General features: G+C 48.1%; 1 protein-coding gene and 1 non-coding gene across 2 annotated transcripts; both read left to right on the plus strand.

The window, feature by feature from the left end:
• The first annotated feature begins 1,730 nt into the window (after positions 1 to 1,730).
• Positions 1,731 to 1,812, plus strand: TRNAS-AGA (transfer RNA serine (anticodon AGA)). Its single transcript has one exon. It is a non-coding gene; the product is annotated as a tRNA-Ser (tRNA).
• A 244-nt stretch (positions 1,813 to 2,056) lies between these two features.
• CFAP418 (cilia and flagella associated protein 418) lies at positions 2,057 to 11,459 on the plus strand. Its single transcript, XM_054385623.1, has 6 exons — positions 2,057 to 2,181; positions 4,366 to 4,465; positions 6,340 to 6,410; positions 7,452 to 7,517; positions 8,444 to 8,539; positions 11,300 to 11,459. The coding sequence occupies exons 1-6, from the start codon at positions 2,057 to 2,059 to the stop codon at positions 11,457 to 11,459; spliced, it is 618 nt and encodes a 205-aa protein (XP_054241598.1).
• The last annotated feature ends 3,326 nt before the right edge of the window (positions 11,460 to 14,785 follow it).

The following is a 14,785-nucleotide window of genomic DNA, read 5'->3' on the forward strand; positions in this document are numbered from 1 at the left end:
TGGAGCCCCAAGATGCGTGGGGAGGGAAAAATGGAACGATGAAATAAAAGCTTAAGTAAAAGGGAATTCGAACAGGGCTTGCAACTCATTACTTGGAGTGCCAGGAGAATTGTAAAACACCTTGTAACCGAGAGGCTTTGCTTGGAGCTGCTAAGGACTGCAGCCCCCATTTCATCACAGGCTGACAAATTTTGAAGAGCCTTGGCAGTGGGGGAGTGTGTGTGAGCCCTCAGCTTCCTGAGCCGACGTGAAGAGACAGCAACGCTGGGGTTTTGCTCTCTCTAAATCGCTTCCTTGGGTTCCTACTCAAATACAGTAAGACACAGCACTAGCCTCCAGCATTTGTCTCGAAGCAGCCCAGAAAATCAACCACAGCCTGGGCTGCAGCAAGAGAAGCATAGCCAGCAGGGCCAGGGAGGGGATTCTCCCCCTCTGCTCCACTCTGGGGAGACCACACCTGGAGCTCTGTGTCCAGTTCTGGAGCCTCTATTACAAGAAGGATCTGAAGGTGCTGGAAGGTGTCCAGAGAAGGGCCAGGAGGATGAGCAGAGGGCTGGAGCTGCTCTGCTATGGAGACAGACTGAGAGAGTTGGGGTTGTTCAGTCTAGAGAAGAGAAGGCTCTGAGGAGACCTTCTTGTGGCCTTCCAGGATCTGAAGGGGGCTCCAAGAAAGCTGGGGAGGGACTTTTGAGGGTGTCAGGGAGTGATAGGACTGGGGGGAATGGAACAAAACTAGAAATGGGGAGATTCAAATTGGATGTTAGGAAGAAATTCTTCCCCATGAGGGTGGTGAGACACTGGCACAGGTTGCCCAGGGAGGTGGTGGAAGCCTCATCCCTGGAGGTTTTTGCATCCAGGCTGGATGTGGCTGTGAGCAACCTGCTGTAGTGTGAGGTGTCCCTGGCCATGGCAGTGGGGTTGGAAGTGGATGATCCTTGAGGTCCCTTCCAACCCTGACAATTTTGTGATTCTATGATTCCTTTTGTTGCGTTCAAATTGATTTCCAGAAGCTAAAGGTGGTCAAATTTAAGGCCATGGTTCCAACCCTAACAATTCTGATTCTAAGCATCAGCACTGGCCGTTTGCACACCCGGAGACATTTGACCTCCTGTTTGTCTCCGTAGACAGAGGAAGGCTGGAGCAATGCAGTGGCAGCCCTGCTACAGACACCTCCAACGTTTGTCTGGATTAATGAACACGGCGATAGGCGAGACCCGTGTTTTATGGGACCCTCCTCAAACCCGCTAAATAAAGCGCACATGCACAGAAAAATCCTGCCTGCTGAAGTCGTCGAGGACAGTGAGGCCTTGCCCTGCCACTGCCCAGCCCCAGATATCCCACAGCCAAGTGGGAGGTGGCGTGGGGCCGCAGCTGCTTCCCCCGAAGCCAGCCAGAACCGGCCGGAATCAGCCGAAACCGGCCACCCGCAAGCTCCTCTCCCCAGTCCGTACCAGAGCCTGCCGCCAGTGCCCCAAACGCTGTCGGGGAGGTACGCTTGAGGACGTACCTGCTGCTAAAGGTGTTGGAGCCATTCTTTCAACGTCTCTTTCTAATCTATGCCGAAGAACCCCCAAACCAGTCGTTCTCCCGCGGGACTTCGCAAACGGTAACCTTTCCTTTTCCTCCCCAGGCAGTCGGCCGTGGCGGAGCGGCCCGACCTGACCCAGTTTGGCGTGGAGGCAGCTTGAGTAGTTAGACCTAATGCGGAGGGAGTACAAGTGTCAGCAGGCGTAGTCGTGGCCGAGTGGTTAAGGCGATGGACTAGAAATCCATTGGGGTCTCCCCGCGCAGGTTCGAATCCTGCCGACTACGGCCAGGGCACAACAGCTCGGTGGCATTTTTCTTTCTTTTTTTTTTTCTTTTTTTTTTTTTTTTCCGGTCGTTGTTGTTCACTCCTGTCTGCCCGAAGCGCCAGGCGGGTCCACACCGGACAGCAGGGACGCCCTGCCTTGTACGAGCTCCACAGTCGCCCCCGACACCCCTCAGGGCGCGAAGACTCCGCCCCTGCCGGCGTGGGCGGTGTGGGGCGGCCATGGCAACGGCTGGCGGAGGCAAGATGGCGGACGACCTGGACCGGCTACTGGATGAAGTGGAGAGGCGGCTCTCCCGCCTGCCGGGACAGGGGGCGACAGGTGGCCGCCGGCACGGCGACGGCGAGGAGGAGGGCGCGAAGAAGGGCAGGTGAGCGGTTCCGCGGCGGCCCCGGCGCCCCCACGCTCCGCCCCGCCGCGCCGAGCGGGCCCCCGCCCCGCCCCGTGCGGCCTGAGGGCGGGTGGGGCCTGGCGGCCGGGGCCGCCTCGGGAACGGAAAACAGCGAGGGTGGGGAACTGCGGCGCTGTCCGGCGGTCAGCGAGTATCCGCGGGCTTACTTATTTGTAAACACACGAGTCGTGTGCCAGCGAGTTGAGTTACTTCAGGCGGTCTTTGTCTCTTGGGAGTATCGCAGCCTCGGATTAAATATGGCGCTAAAAACTGCACTAATCTGCTTGTGAGGTAGGGGCAGGGGGAACCCAGCTCTCTAAGAGACTGGACGTGTAGTATGTAGCAAATATCGATAAATCTTGCGATTTCAGGCAGGAAGAACTTCAGCAATATTATTATCAAACATTTTATTCTGCTGCCACTTCAGTCATTTATGTATTCTCCCCCTTTTTTATTTTGCATTAGCCATATCTCCTACAGTAACACATCATTTATGTTCTACATTTTTATGTAGCCACTTCAAATGTCACAACTGATGGGTCTGAATAGCAGGGTTTGGTGTGACAGAGTCACTGCTGCCTACTGTCAAGCAGTCTGCCACACTACTGCCTACCCTCAGGTTTCCAGCCTGCTCCTCAGGTCTCCATCCTGACCCTCACAGGTATCATTGCTAGCCCTCAGGTTTCCATCCTGCTCCTCAAAGGTGTCTGCCTGCCCTCAGGTTTCCATCCTGGCCCTCACTGGTGCCTCAGACTGGTTGGAAGGTCTGTGGACCAGGGAGGCGTGGCTAGCTGTCTCCACACGTGGGCTGGTGCCTGCTTAGGCAGCGGGCATTTTGGTGTCCCAGGCAAGGATATCGAAGAGCCATATGGCTAATGCAAGCCCAACAAAGCCATTACCTTTAGGCACATTCATTACTGGACTTTCCTCTTGTTTGCATAAGGGTTAGATGAACAGCAAAATGTAGTCAGTCTGATTACAGTAATTTTTTTTCAGTCACAGAGTTTTGCTTGTTCTCAGGAGTAGATTTGTTCTTGATTCATTGGTGCAGCAGCACTACAGGCCTCCCTTTCCTTGACAAAGAGCTAGCAAACATCAGATTTGAGTGACAAGACTTCTCACTTGCATGAAAGCAAAGTGCAGGTAGTCTGAGTGCATACAGCTTGGTAGGAATTCCTCCAGAAGCTTTACAGTTGTTTAGCATAAGGAGGCAACTCCCTCTGACCTTTCATATTCCTGCTGCTGAAGATTAATGTGAAAAATCAGAGGTTGCCAATTTATTGCTCAGCAAGCACACCACAGGTTGCATTGTGATAGTTTTATTCATGCTTGGAAGTGGCTGGAAATAAATGAAGCAAGCAAAAGAAAGATCTGTGATGGGACACTTCAACAGGGACTGAAAGGCAATGGGATCCTGGGATGCATTAAGAAGGGTGTGCCCAGCAGGTCTAGAGAAGTTCTTCTACCTGTTTACTCTGCCCTGCTGAGACCACAGCTGCAATCCTGTGTCCACTTTGGGGCTACCCAGTTCAAGAGAGACAAAGACCTGCTGGAGAGAGTCCAAGGGAGAGCCAGGAGGATGCTTAGGGGACTTGAGCATCTCCCCTGTGAAGAGAGACTGAGAGCCCTGAGGCTGTTTAGTCTGTAGAAGAGAAGGCTGAGAGGGATCTGATCAATGTCTATCAATAGCTGAGGGGTGGGGGTCGAGGGGAGGGGGCCAGGCTCTTTTGGTGGTGCTTAGTAATAAGACAAGAGACAACAGGTTCAAACTTGAACATAAAGATTTCACTTCAACATGAGGAGAAACTTCTTTACAGTGAGGGTGACAGAGCCCTGGAGCAGGCTGCCCAGAGAGGTTGTGGAGTCTCCTTCTCTGGAGACTTTCAAAACTCACCTGGATGCATTCCTGTGCAGACTCCCCTGGGTGATGCTGCTCTGGCAGGGGGGTTGGACTGGATGATCTCTGGAGGTCCCTTCCAACCTCTAATACACTGTGATACTGTGATCCTGCAGTACATCCATTCAGTTGGGGTTTGGGTGACCTACCTGAGATACTACAGAATATTAGAGGGAAAAAAGCCTGTAATTTTATGTTTTAACTTACAATTCTTAGAACTGGTCTGGTCAGGCTGCAAACTGAAGGCTGATTTGTTTGGTTTTCAGATCAGCTAAACTGTTAATGAGTGCTGGCAGCAGTGAAGAAGATCTAGATGACATTATTGATGAAATCTGTAATGACAGCAGCCTTATCAAAACACCTCTGGTGAGTAGGAGTCTGGAGAAATGCAGAACAGATGAGTTCCAGCAGTGGAAAGAAAAGCACCATAAACTATAACTGTTGGGGGGATAGGAGGGTTTGGAATGGACTAAAACAAGCTGTAGCATAAACTTGGGAAATAAAGGTGAAAGGAAAATGCAACAATCCTGTAGTGAGGAACAGGAGAGATGGGCTCACCCAGACAGTAACTTTAAATTAAATTAAATTAAAAGCAATAAATAAACTAAAGGAAATACTAGTTCAAGATAGAGCATAATGTTACATACCACAGAAGGGTTGAGGTTGGAAGAGGGACCTCTGGAGATCATCTGATCTAGCCATCTACTCAGGCAGGGCTATCTAGAGCTGGTTGCCCAAAACAGTGTCCAGACAGCTTTTGAGTATCTCCAAGGATGGAGACTCTACAGTCGCTCTGAGTAGCCTCTTATAGTGTCTGTCCACCCTCACAAGAAGTGGAGAAGTTTCTTGATATTGTTATCTGGAGATTTTAGTTTGTGCTTATTGCCTCTGCTCCTGGCAGTGGTCCCCACCAAGATGACTAGAGAGCAGCCCTGTGGAGAAGGACCTGGGAGTGCTGGGGGACAACAAGTTCTGCATGGGACAGCAATGTGCCCTGGTGGCCAAGAAGGCCAATGGGGTCCTGGGGTGCATTCAGAGGAGTGTGTCCAGCAGAGCCAGGGAGGTTCTCCTCCTCCTCTACTCTGCCCTAGTGAGACCTCACCTGGAATATTGCATCCAGATCTGGGCTCCCCAGTTCAAGAGGGACAGGGATCTGCTGGAGAGAGTCCAAGGGAGGGCTGCAAGGATGCTGAAGGGACTGGAGCACTGCCCGGAGAGGAGAGGCTAAGAGCCCTGGGGGTGTTTAGTGTGGAGAGGAGAAGACTGAGAGGGGATTTAATCAATATTTATAAATATCTGAGGGCTGGGGGAGGTCAAAAGGGAGGAGACAGGCTCTGCTCAGTTGCACCCTGGGATAGGACAAGGAGCAATGGATGGCAACTACAGCACAGGAGGTTCCACTTCAACATGAGGAGGAACTTCTTCACTGTGAGGGTCACAGAGCCCTGGAGCAGGCTGCCCAGAGAGGTTGTGGAGTCTCCTTCTCTGGAGACTTTCAAGCTCTGTCTGGATGTGTTCCTGTGCAACCTGTGCTGGATTCTATGATTCTGCTCTGGCAGGGGGGTTGGACTTGATGATCTTCAAAGGCCCCTTCCAACCCCTAACACCCTGTGATCCTGTGATTCTGGCTACATTGTCTTTGTTCTTCACCATCATGTAGTTTTATAGACTCATAAGATTCTCCCAGGCCTTGTCTTCTCCAGGCTAAATAATTCCATGTTATATCCCTAGGACTTCCATTTGGGATCTGGAAGCCTAGAATTCATATAAACTATTTCATATGCAGCAAAGAAGAAACTTTTCAAAGACATTTTCTCTTTTTGACTAATGTAAGGCCTTGGTGTGTTTTCAGTAAAAGAAAAACTCACAGACATGGAGGGAGAAGCTTCCTAAATTAAAGCTGGGTTTAACAGTAAAATTATTCAGAAGAAGGCGTGAAATACCTTTGTGTTTCATTTCCTGCCTCAAAGTCCTGCCTGTAAAGTCAAAGTGATCATGTGGTGCTGAATTCCTTTAGGCAGAGCTGGGAATGGAGAAGCCTTGCTCTTCATTTTAACTCTTACTGCAGCAGCTCCTTGTCTCAAAGAACCTCACAGAAACCTGAGTAAGAAAATGCCCAAATTCTTCTTCCCATTTCTCTGTGACTGAGATTTTCTGCCTCCTGCTTATTAAGTAAAACAGAATGTTGTTACCTTGCTCTAATGCTGCTATTTTTTCCCGTTTGATTGCTTTTAAAATAGAAATTGAAGTCTAACTCTGCAAGTCTCACAGCTGAAAACTCTGGTGCTGTTGTACAGGCTCCTAGGAAAAGGTAAATGAAGAATGTCTGTGCTGGTTGAACCTGGTGTGATTACAGCTTGTTGTCTGGCTGCTAATACTGCTGCTGTTTAATCTCTGTTGACACTAAGAAATTGAATATTTAGAGAAGCATTCTTTTTAAATGGAGTACTGTTTGGAGTTTTTTGGAGTTCTGTGTCCAGCTCTAGGGCCCCCAACACAAGAGAGACATGGACATGTTCTGAGGTTCTGAGGAGAGCCACCAAGATGATCAGAGGGCTGCAGCACCTCTGCTATGAAGACAGGCTGAAAGAATTGGGGCTGTTCAGCCTGGAGAAGAGAAGGCTCTGGGCAGACCTTAGAGCTGCATTTCAGTATCTGAAGGGGACCTACAGGAAGGCTGGGGAGGGACTGTTCAGAGGGGTCTGTGGGGATAGGATGAGAGGCAAGGGTTTGAAACTGGAGCAGAGCAGATTCAGGTTGGACATCAGGAGGAAGTTCTGCACTGTGAGAGTGGTGAAATACTGAACAGGCTGCCCAGGGAGGTGGTTGAGGCTCCATCCCTGCAGACATTCAAGATCAGACTGGACGTGGCCCTGGGCATCCTGATGTAGTTGGAGGCATCCCTGCTGAGGGCAGGGGTGCTGGACAAGATGACCTTTGAGGATCCCTCCCAGCCCAATGCAATCTGTGAATCCATGTAAAGAAAATTCAAGATAACCAGATAGTTTTGAAGAACTGTAATGTGATTTTGTGCGCTCAAAATTATTTGTTATCAAAGTAATTATCATGTTATTAAACAACAGCTTCCTTTGACTTAAGCACAAGGACCTTTATCAAGTGCTGCCCTGTGTAGTCCAGGGTGTATGTGGTGTAGAGGGTTGTCATCATAGAGTTTTGCTTTTAACAGCTTGGTAATGAAATTATAAACTTAGTTGTAAGCATTTGGATGCTTTGCCTGTGTTTAACCACTACCATGTCAGAAATGCCATGCTGTTAAACTGGGAGGAGCACTGCACGACTTCCTCAGAAACGTTTTGCTGAGCTGTAACTTTTTTTCGTGCAATCCATACAGATGCTGTCCAGTGTACCTGGGTGGAAGTGCTTCACCATCTGGCATAGGAACAAACATTTCAAAAAGGTAAGAAATGTGATCAAAAGTTGTTCTGCTTGCTCTAGTATTACTTTATTCACAGCTGTGTTTCTGCCTCTGAAGTGGGCAGGAGGACAGGACAGCCTTGTTTTAATCTAAACATGTGGCTGCCTGTAACTGCAGTGGAAGGCAGCTGGTCCCTTCCAGTCTTCTGGTGTTGACCAATAGATCTTTTGTTTGTTTGAGGAATTGATAGATCAAAGATTCACAATGTGGTTTGGGTTGGAGGGGACCTTCAAGATATATAGTTTCAACACTCCTGTTGTGAGCTCACAGGGAAAAAGTTTTCCCTTCTGTTCCTGTGGCACCTCCTCTGCTCCAGCTTGCCCCCAGTGCCCCTTGTGCTGTCCTTGGACATCCCTGAGCAGAGCCTGGCTCCATCCTCCCCACACTGCCCTGCACATCTTTATCCCCAGCAATGAGGGCAGCCCTCAGGCTCCTCTGCTCCAAGCCCCAGCTCCCTCAGCCTGTCCTCACAGGAAGATGTTCCATTGCCTGCAGCAGCTTTGTGGCTCTGTGCTGGACTTTCTCAAGCAGTTCCCTGAGGTCCTCTTGAACTGAGGGGCCCAGACCTGGACACAATATTCCAGATGAGGCCTCACCAGGGCAGAGCAGAAGGGGAGGAGAAGCTCTCTTAACCTACTAACCACACTCCAGTGAGGAGGACCAAAGAGAATCTGTCAAGAGAATCTCATCTTATTTTATGAGTTCAGTGAGGTTAAGAATCTGTAAAAATAATACATGGGCCTATAGTTAAGACACAAACCATGATGGATGTGCCAGAGATGTAAAAAAAGTAAGATTTTAACCTTGCTTCTGGTATTTGTAAGTGAGAAGACTTGAGAAGACTTATCATCTGTGTAGCTTCTCTGATTGTAATAAGCTCTTGGAGTTTTTGTTCTTTTTTTGGCCAGAACGTGTGACCAGCTACGTTGTACTGCTTGTGACTTCCGTGTGTCGCTTTTCAATGACTACATCTGGGATCAGTCCTGTGATTATCTTTTCTTCAGGTATGTCTGAGCTGGGTTTGGTATCACTGCTGTGTTGCTGTGCTTTGGGGCGTGATGGGACCAGGAAAGATGAAAAGTCCTGAGCACTCCCAAGTTATCTAAAATGGAGCACATGTGCACCCTGTTCAGTGATCAGGTGGCAAAGTCTCCAGGGAGAGGGGGGCAACATCTCCCATAATCTTGTTTTCATGCCTTTCCATTTCCTCCCTCATCACTCTCCTTTTCTGCTTTTAAAAAGAATTCAAGCTTCATGGATTCCAAGGTAACTTTACTGCTGAAAAAGGCAGATAATCTGTGTGATGGGTTGGCCTCTGGTGTTCCACTGCAGGATGCCTACAAAATGAATGCATTGGTTCAGCCTCTGCTTCACATGTTGGACTTGATGATCCTTAAGGTCTTTTCCAACCTTATTGATTCTGTGATTCTCACCATACCTTCAGTCACAGGTGTTACACTTCAGTATCAAGTGTTATGCTGTCATCTTCAGTGAGAATCAAATAGATTGAGTTCTTAACAGACTCCTTTTCACAGCAAGGTTTGATTAAATGGAGGAGTGGGATTCATTGATTCACAGAATGGTTTGGGTTGGAAGGGACTGCCACAGGTCACCTAGTCCCACCCTGCTGCAGTCAGCAGGGACAGCCTCCACTAGATCAGGTTTCTCAGAGCCTTGTCAAGCCTGACCTTGAATATCTCTAGGGAAGGGCCTCAACCACCTTCCTGGGCAACCTGTTGCAGTGTTCCACCACCCTCATGGTGCAGAACTTGTTCCTCACATCCAATCTAAATCTGCTGTTCTCTCATTTCAAATCATTGTCCCTCATCCTGTCCCTGCAGGCCTTTGCAAACAGTCCCTCTGCAGCCTTCTTGTAGCCCCCCTCAGGTACTGGACAGCTGCTGTTAGGTCTCCCTGGAGTCTTCTCTTCCCCAGGCTGAACATCCCCAGCTCCCTCAGCCTGTCCTTATGGCAGAGGTGCTCCAACCCCCTGAGCATCTTTGTGGCCCTCCTCTGGACCTGCTCCAGCAGCTCCATGTCACTCCTGTGTCTTCAGAGGTAGATGCAGTGCAGCTAGTTCCAACCCCACTGCCATGGAGGGAGGGGAGACACCCCCCACCAGCCCAGGTTGCTCAAGTTCTCATCCAACCTGGCCTTGAACACCTCCAGGGAGGGGGCATCCACCACCTCCCTGGGCAACCTGTTCCAGTGTCTCACCACCCTCAGTGTAAAGAATTTCTTCCTCATCTGCCCTCTTTAATGAACTGAATTTATTGTAAACAATGAGGAGTTATTTCTAGTTTCCCTCAAACTGTACCTAATGCCAAGGCCTAGTGATTGGCTCTTTTTTTACCAAAGTCTCTGTATGTGCCTGATAGCTGGAGGCAGTAGGTGTGTGTTCAGAGGGAGTGCTTGGCCACTAGGAGGTATGACACCAAGAGCACAGCAGTCATAGATAGATCATTTCCTTTCCCACTATTTTTCCTGAATTACTGGTCAGGTTTTTCCTGTATTTTCCTTGCAGTTTTAAACTTGGTATTTCTTTTTGAATGCAAATCTTATTTTTGCCATGATTTTAAGCATCATTAAAAACAGAGTGTTTCACAAAGGCTCCTGAGATGAGTTTGGTAGCTGGAAAGGTTAAATAAAAATATGATTCTTTTATTTACTCTAAATTATTCTGCTTCTGAGATCTTTAAATTAATAATTCCTTTTTTTTAAGATACTTATTGATTAAAATCTGTAATGTTGAGCAGATACTTAGCTATTTATTTTGACTAACCTGAATTTTAAGTAGCAATCCTGAAGATTAAACATTTATTTTCCATAAATAGATGCCTGACCTTTTCAAAAGTTTTCCCCAGCTGTTTGTTTTGGGGTTTCTTTGTTTAGCTGGGCTGGAAATGTTGTGTTTGAGCAACTCAGTGGCCAGTAATCAATAGGCAGGAGGAGGTCATGAGAGCAGGGAGAGTTAAAATGCTACATTTTTACTTTTTTTGGAAGCAGTGTGGGTTAGCCCTGCTGAACTTTCATTTGGTGTGGTTGATGCTTGCACAGGAGCTGTTTGTGGTTTGATGGACATTGTCCCCTCCCAGGGCCATTTCATTTCAGTCACTTCAACAACCACCCTTACAGTCTTTACAAGCCATTTTTCCAGTGAGGGAGACACTGGAACAGGTTGCCCAGAGTGGTTGTGGATGCCCCCTCCCTGGTGGGGTTCAAGGCCAGGTTAGATGAGGCCTTGAGCAACCTGGGCTAGAGGAAGATGTCCCTGCCTAGGGGAACTAGATGATCTTCAAGGTCCCTTCCAAACCATTCCATGAATCTGTGAATAACCACCTGAGTTCCTGATGAAAGGTTTCACTGTTGTACCCATTCTGCACAGGGATTTTTACAGTAAGTTTGAGAGCTTAATTCCACTTTTGGATAATTTCTTGACACAAGAATTTACTCTGCCTGGCTTCCTCCCCAGCCCACTCTCTGGAGGCTGACACAGAGTGTCTAAATGGGACAGGACATTGCTTACAAAAGCATCATCTCCAGCTGAGCTGAGAATACAGCAGCAAGACACTGAGACTGCTCTCAGGGAAAGATTGGGTTCAAACCAGAAATTAAACACATCCCTAAATGCATTCATCACAGCCAGCAATGCTCTGGTAGTCAGCAATGTTCTTGAGAGGTTTCCTGAATTGAAATGGCCTCATAAATCTTCTTTTCTTTAGAAGAAAAACCATGATCCTAAACTGAATTCATTTGATTGACAGGAACAACATGCCTGAGCTCAGTAAACTGAGAGCCAAGATGATAAAGAAGAAAGGAGCAAGAGCTTATGCTTGTCAGTGCAGCTGGAGATCCATTGATGAACTGACTGACCTCCAAACAGAGCAGCAGCTTCGGTGGGTTTGTGGGAAACATGCAGAATGAAGGCCTCTTCTCTGTGCTACCTACTTGTGTGGAAAACAGGTCATAAACTCCATCTGCTCCCTCAGAACAGATGGAAACCTGAATGCTTAGATCTAGAAATAGATTCTAACACCCAAACCTCAACCTGAGGACTTTTGGTACAGTTTAACTGCCTTGTAAGCACTGTTGGGGAGTTGAATTCTCAGAAGAAACAACAAATTTGGAGGCTTTCTGGAAGCTAAATGAAGTTAAAGCTAATATTCAATAGTGTTAAAGAGAAGAGGAGGAAATCAACAGATACAGGCATGGGGCAAAGCACCCTGAGACTGTTCCTTACAACTAGTAGTAGAACCTCATTGCCTGTGTCAACAGAATCTGGGACTCAGAATGCTGGCATGGGATGCAGCCCTGGCTCACAGGCATGGAAATGAACACTGCTGATCTGCTTTGCTCATAGCTATTCATGAGCAAGTGGTTGTAGATCTCTTAAAATCTACTACAGGATGAGTTCTCACCTCAAAGGCTTGAGCACACCCCAAAACTTTACTTTCTTTTGCCCACCAGCAACCAATAACTGCAGGTGCTGGAAATTTCTTCCCAGTTTCTACTGCTTTCTTCAGAGCACTTTCTGCTGACTGAAGACTTCTAATTTCTTGGACTTCCCTTCAGCCTTCACTGCAAGAGGTGCACAAGTTATGGTGCAATCATGAAACACTGCACAATTGTAAAGAGATTCTGAAGGGTATGTGATGACTAGCAAGATTTTGAAGAGCAAAAAGGCTCAGGATTTGAAGAGTGAGGAAATAAATATTCCCACTGGCATTCAGATTTGGATGCTTTTCTTTTTCACTAAGCTTTCACTTCAGCTTCACTTCAGAACACTATATATTCAGAAAGTGCAACTGTCCTGTTTCAACACACTCCCTTCCCCTAGTCACATTGTAAAATCCCTTCCAGTATCCTGTTACTTGGTGAATTGTCTTGATCACCCTTAAAGTGTCACTGCAGTTCTTGAACTCTTTCTTCTCATGTATAAAGAACACAGGAGATGGCTTTGGCAGGCAGAGAGGAAGGAAAGGATTACCTGGCAATTGCTACATTGGAAGGTGTCTCAGAATGGGAAGTCTGTCAGGATTTTTATCTGATACTGCACAGATAAATTCATAGACTCATAGAATGGCTCAGGTTGGAAGGGACCTCAGAGATCATCTATTCCAACCTCCACAGGCAGGGACACCTCTCAACCAGACTCAGCTGCTCAAGGCCTCATCCAGCCTGGCTGTGAACACCTCCAGGAAGAGGCAGCCACAACCTCCCGGGCAGCCTATTGCAGTCTCACCACCCTCCTATTGAAGAACTTCTGAGATCCAGTCTAACCCTGTTCTCCCTCAGCTTCAAACCATTCCCCCTTGGCCTGTCTCTAGACACCCTCAGGAAAAGTCCCTCTGCAGCCTTCCTTTAGGGTCCCTTCAGATATTGAAATGCAACTGTAAGGTTCCCCTGGTGTCTTCTTCCAGGCTGAACACCCCCAGCCCCCTCAGCCTATCCCCATAGCAGAAGTGCTCCAGCCCTTGGATCATCCTTGTGGCCCTCCTCCAGACGTGCTCCAGCAGCTGCATGTCTGTCTTGTGTTGGAAGTCCCAGAGCTGGACACAGTACTGCAGAGCAGAGTGGCAGAAGCACCTCTCTTGACCTGCTGGCCACAATTCTTTAGATGCAGCCCAGGCTGCCATTGTCCTTCTGGGTTGCAAGTGCCCATTCAGAGGTGAGCTGGCTTTGGAGAGGCACTACTTGGCATGATGGCATAGCCATATCTAGGGTCATGGATTGTTGTCAGTGCACTCAGTGTTTCAGGCTGAAGTTTCAATTGCTAGAGTCTAAGACTGCAGGTTCAAGAGGCAGAAGGACCCAGAGACCAGTTGATGACTGCTCCATCAGCTGCTGGAAGAGGTGTGCTGGCCTTTCTGTCCTTGTGAAGAGACAGCCCCAGTGTGGCCTGTAAGCACTAAGAGTTCCTGTGTTCTCTTCAGTGAGAGATTAAGTGCTAATGGTGAGAGAGGAACCCGGCAGCAGGATGGCATTTATTACAAGCTCTGGAGAAGAAACCTACTCTTCAGTCTTCTTGAAGAAGAATGGATTTTTAAAAGTGCTGAGTTGCCTTGGCTTGCCTGTTCCAAGGCCGTTTGGAACTGATGACCAAGCAGCTCCACAGGATGCTCTTTTGGCCTGGATTTGCACTGGAGCTTGTGCCACGCTGTAGGGAACAAGCCTGGCTTGCAACTGGTGAGCAGGAAATGGGGAAAAGCCTAACACCCTTCTCTGTTCATGAGACTAAGTCTTCTGTGACTTGGAAAAGGAGCATGTCTCCTGAAACCTGCTTTAAGCCACCAGAAATAGTCAGCTCCTTTGGAACAGTTTGCACTACCAGGGGTGTGCAGCAGATCGTGCAGAAAGCAGAGCCCAGGACATCCGTTACAGTGATTTTTATGGCAAGGAGACAGCACTGGAAAAGGGGAGGCTAGGAAGCAACTGAGACAAAAGGACTCAGAGTGTGAGAGAAGGAAAAAGGATTAACACCAGGAACTGCTGACAACATCAGTCAGCATTTCTCCTAGCTCACCTCATCCCTCAGTCTTCTGTTTACCTGGAGAGCTGCAGAAAGAGAGCTTTCTGTCTGGGTGAAGGTCATTGCCAGGTGATTGTGTCACTAACACTATTAAGACTCTGCTCTGAGCACTGGCAGGGGCAGAAGAGAATCTTTTTGGTAAATGGATGTGGAAACCTGAGTGTTCCCCTGGAATCATCATGGAATCATCAGTGTAGGTAAGACTTGTTTCTGGCCTTGGTCAGCGTGCTGGGGTGGGACAGCTCTGTGACCAAGTGGAGTTTTAAACAGGTGCAGAAATAGTGCTTCTGGTATTGGTTTTCATTATGGAATTTAGCGTATTTCTAGAAGTGAGAATAGTTACCATGTGATTAAATTATTTTGTTGGAAAGAGGACTGATATTAATTATTTCCCTTCCTCTCCTTTCTTCAGTTGTTACAGACCACTCCAAAGTCCTCAAATGAAAAGAAAATAAAGCAAGGAGCTTGAATTAGAGCTTGAATCTTCATCTGATGAAGTTATTGCTGGTTGCATTGGGTTGGGAGGGATCCTCAAAGGTCATCTTGTCCAGCACCTCTGCACTCAGCGGGGATGCCTCCAACTACATCAGGATGCCCAGGGCCATGTCCAGTCTGAGCTTGAATGTCTGCAGGGATGGAGCCTCAACCACCTCCCTGGGCAGCCTGTTCCAGTGTTTCACCACTCTCACTGTGCAGAACTTCCTCCTGATATCCAACCTAC

This window comes from Indicator indicator, chromosome 12 (genome assembly GCF_027791375.1).
Source record: "Indicator indicator isolate 239-I01 chromosome 12, UM_Iind_1.1, whole genome shotgun sequence".
Classification (NCBI taxonomy): domain Eukaryota; kingdom Metazoa; phylum Chordata; class Aves; order Piciformes; family Indicatoridae; genus Indicator; species Indicator indicator.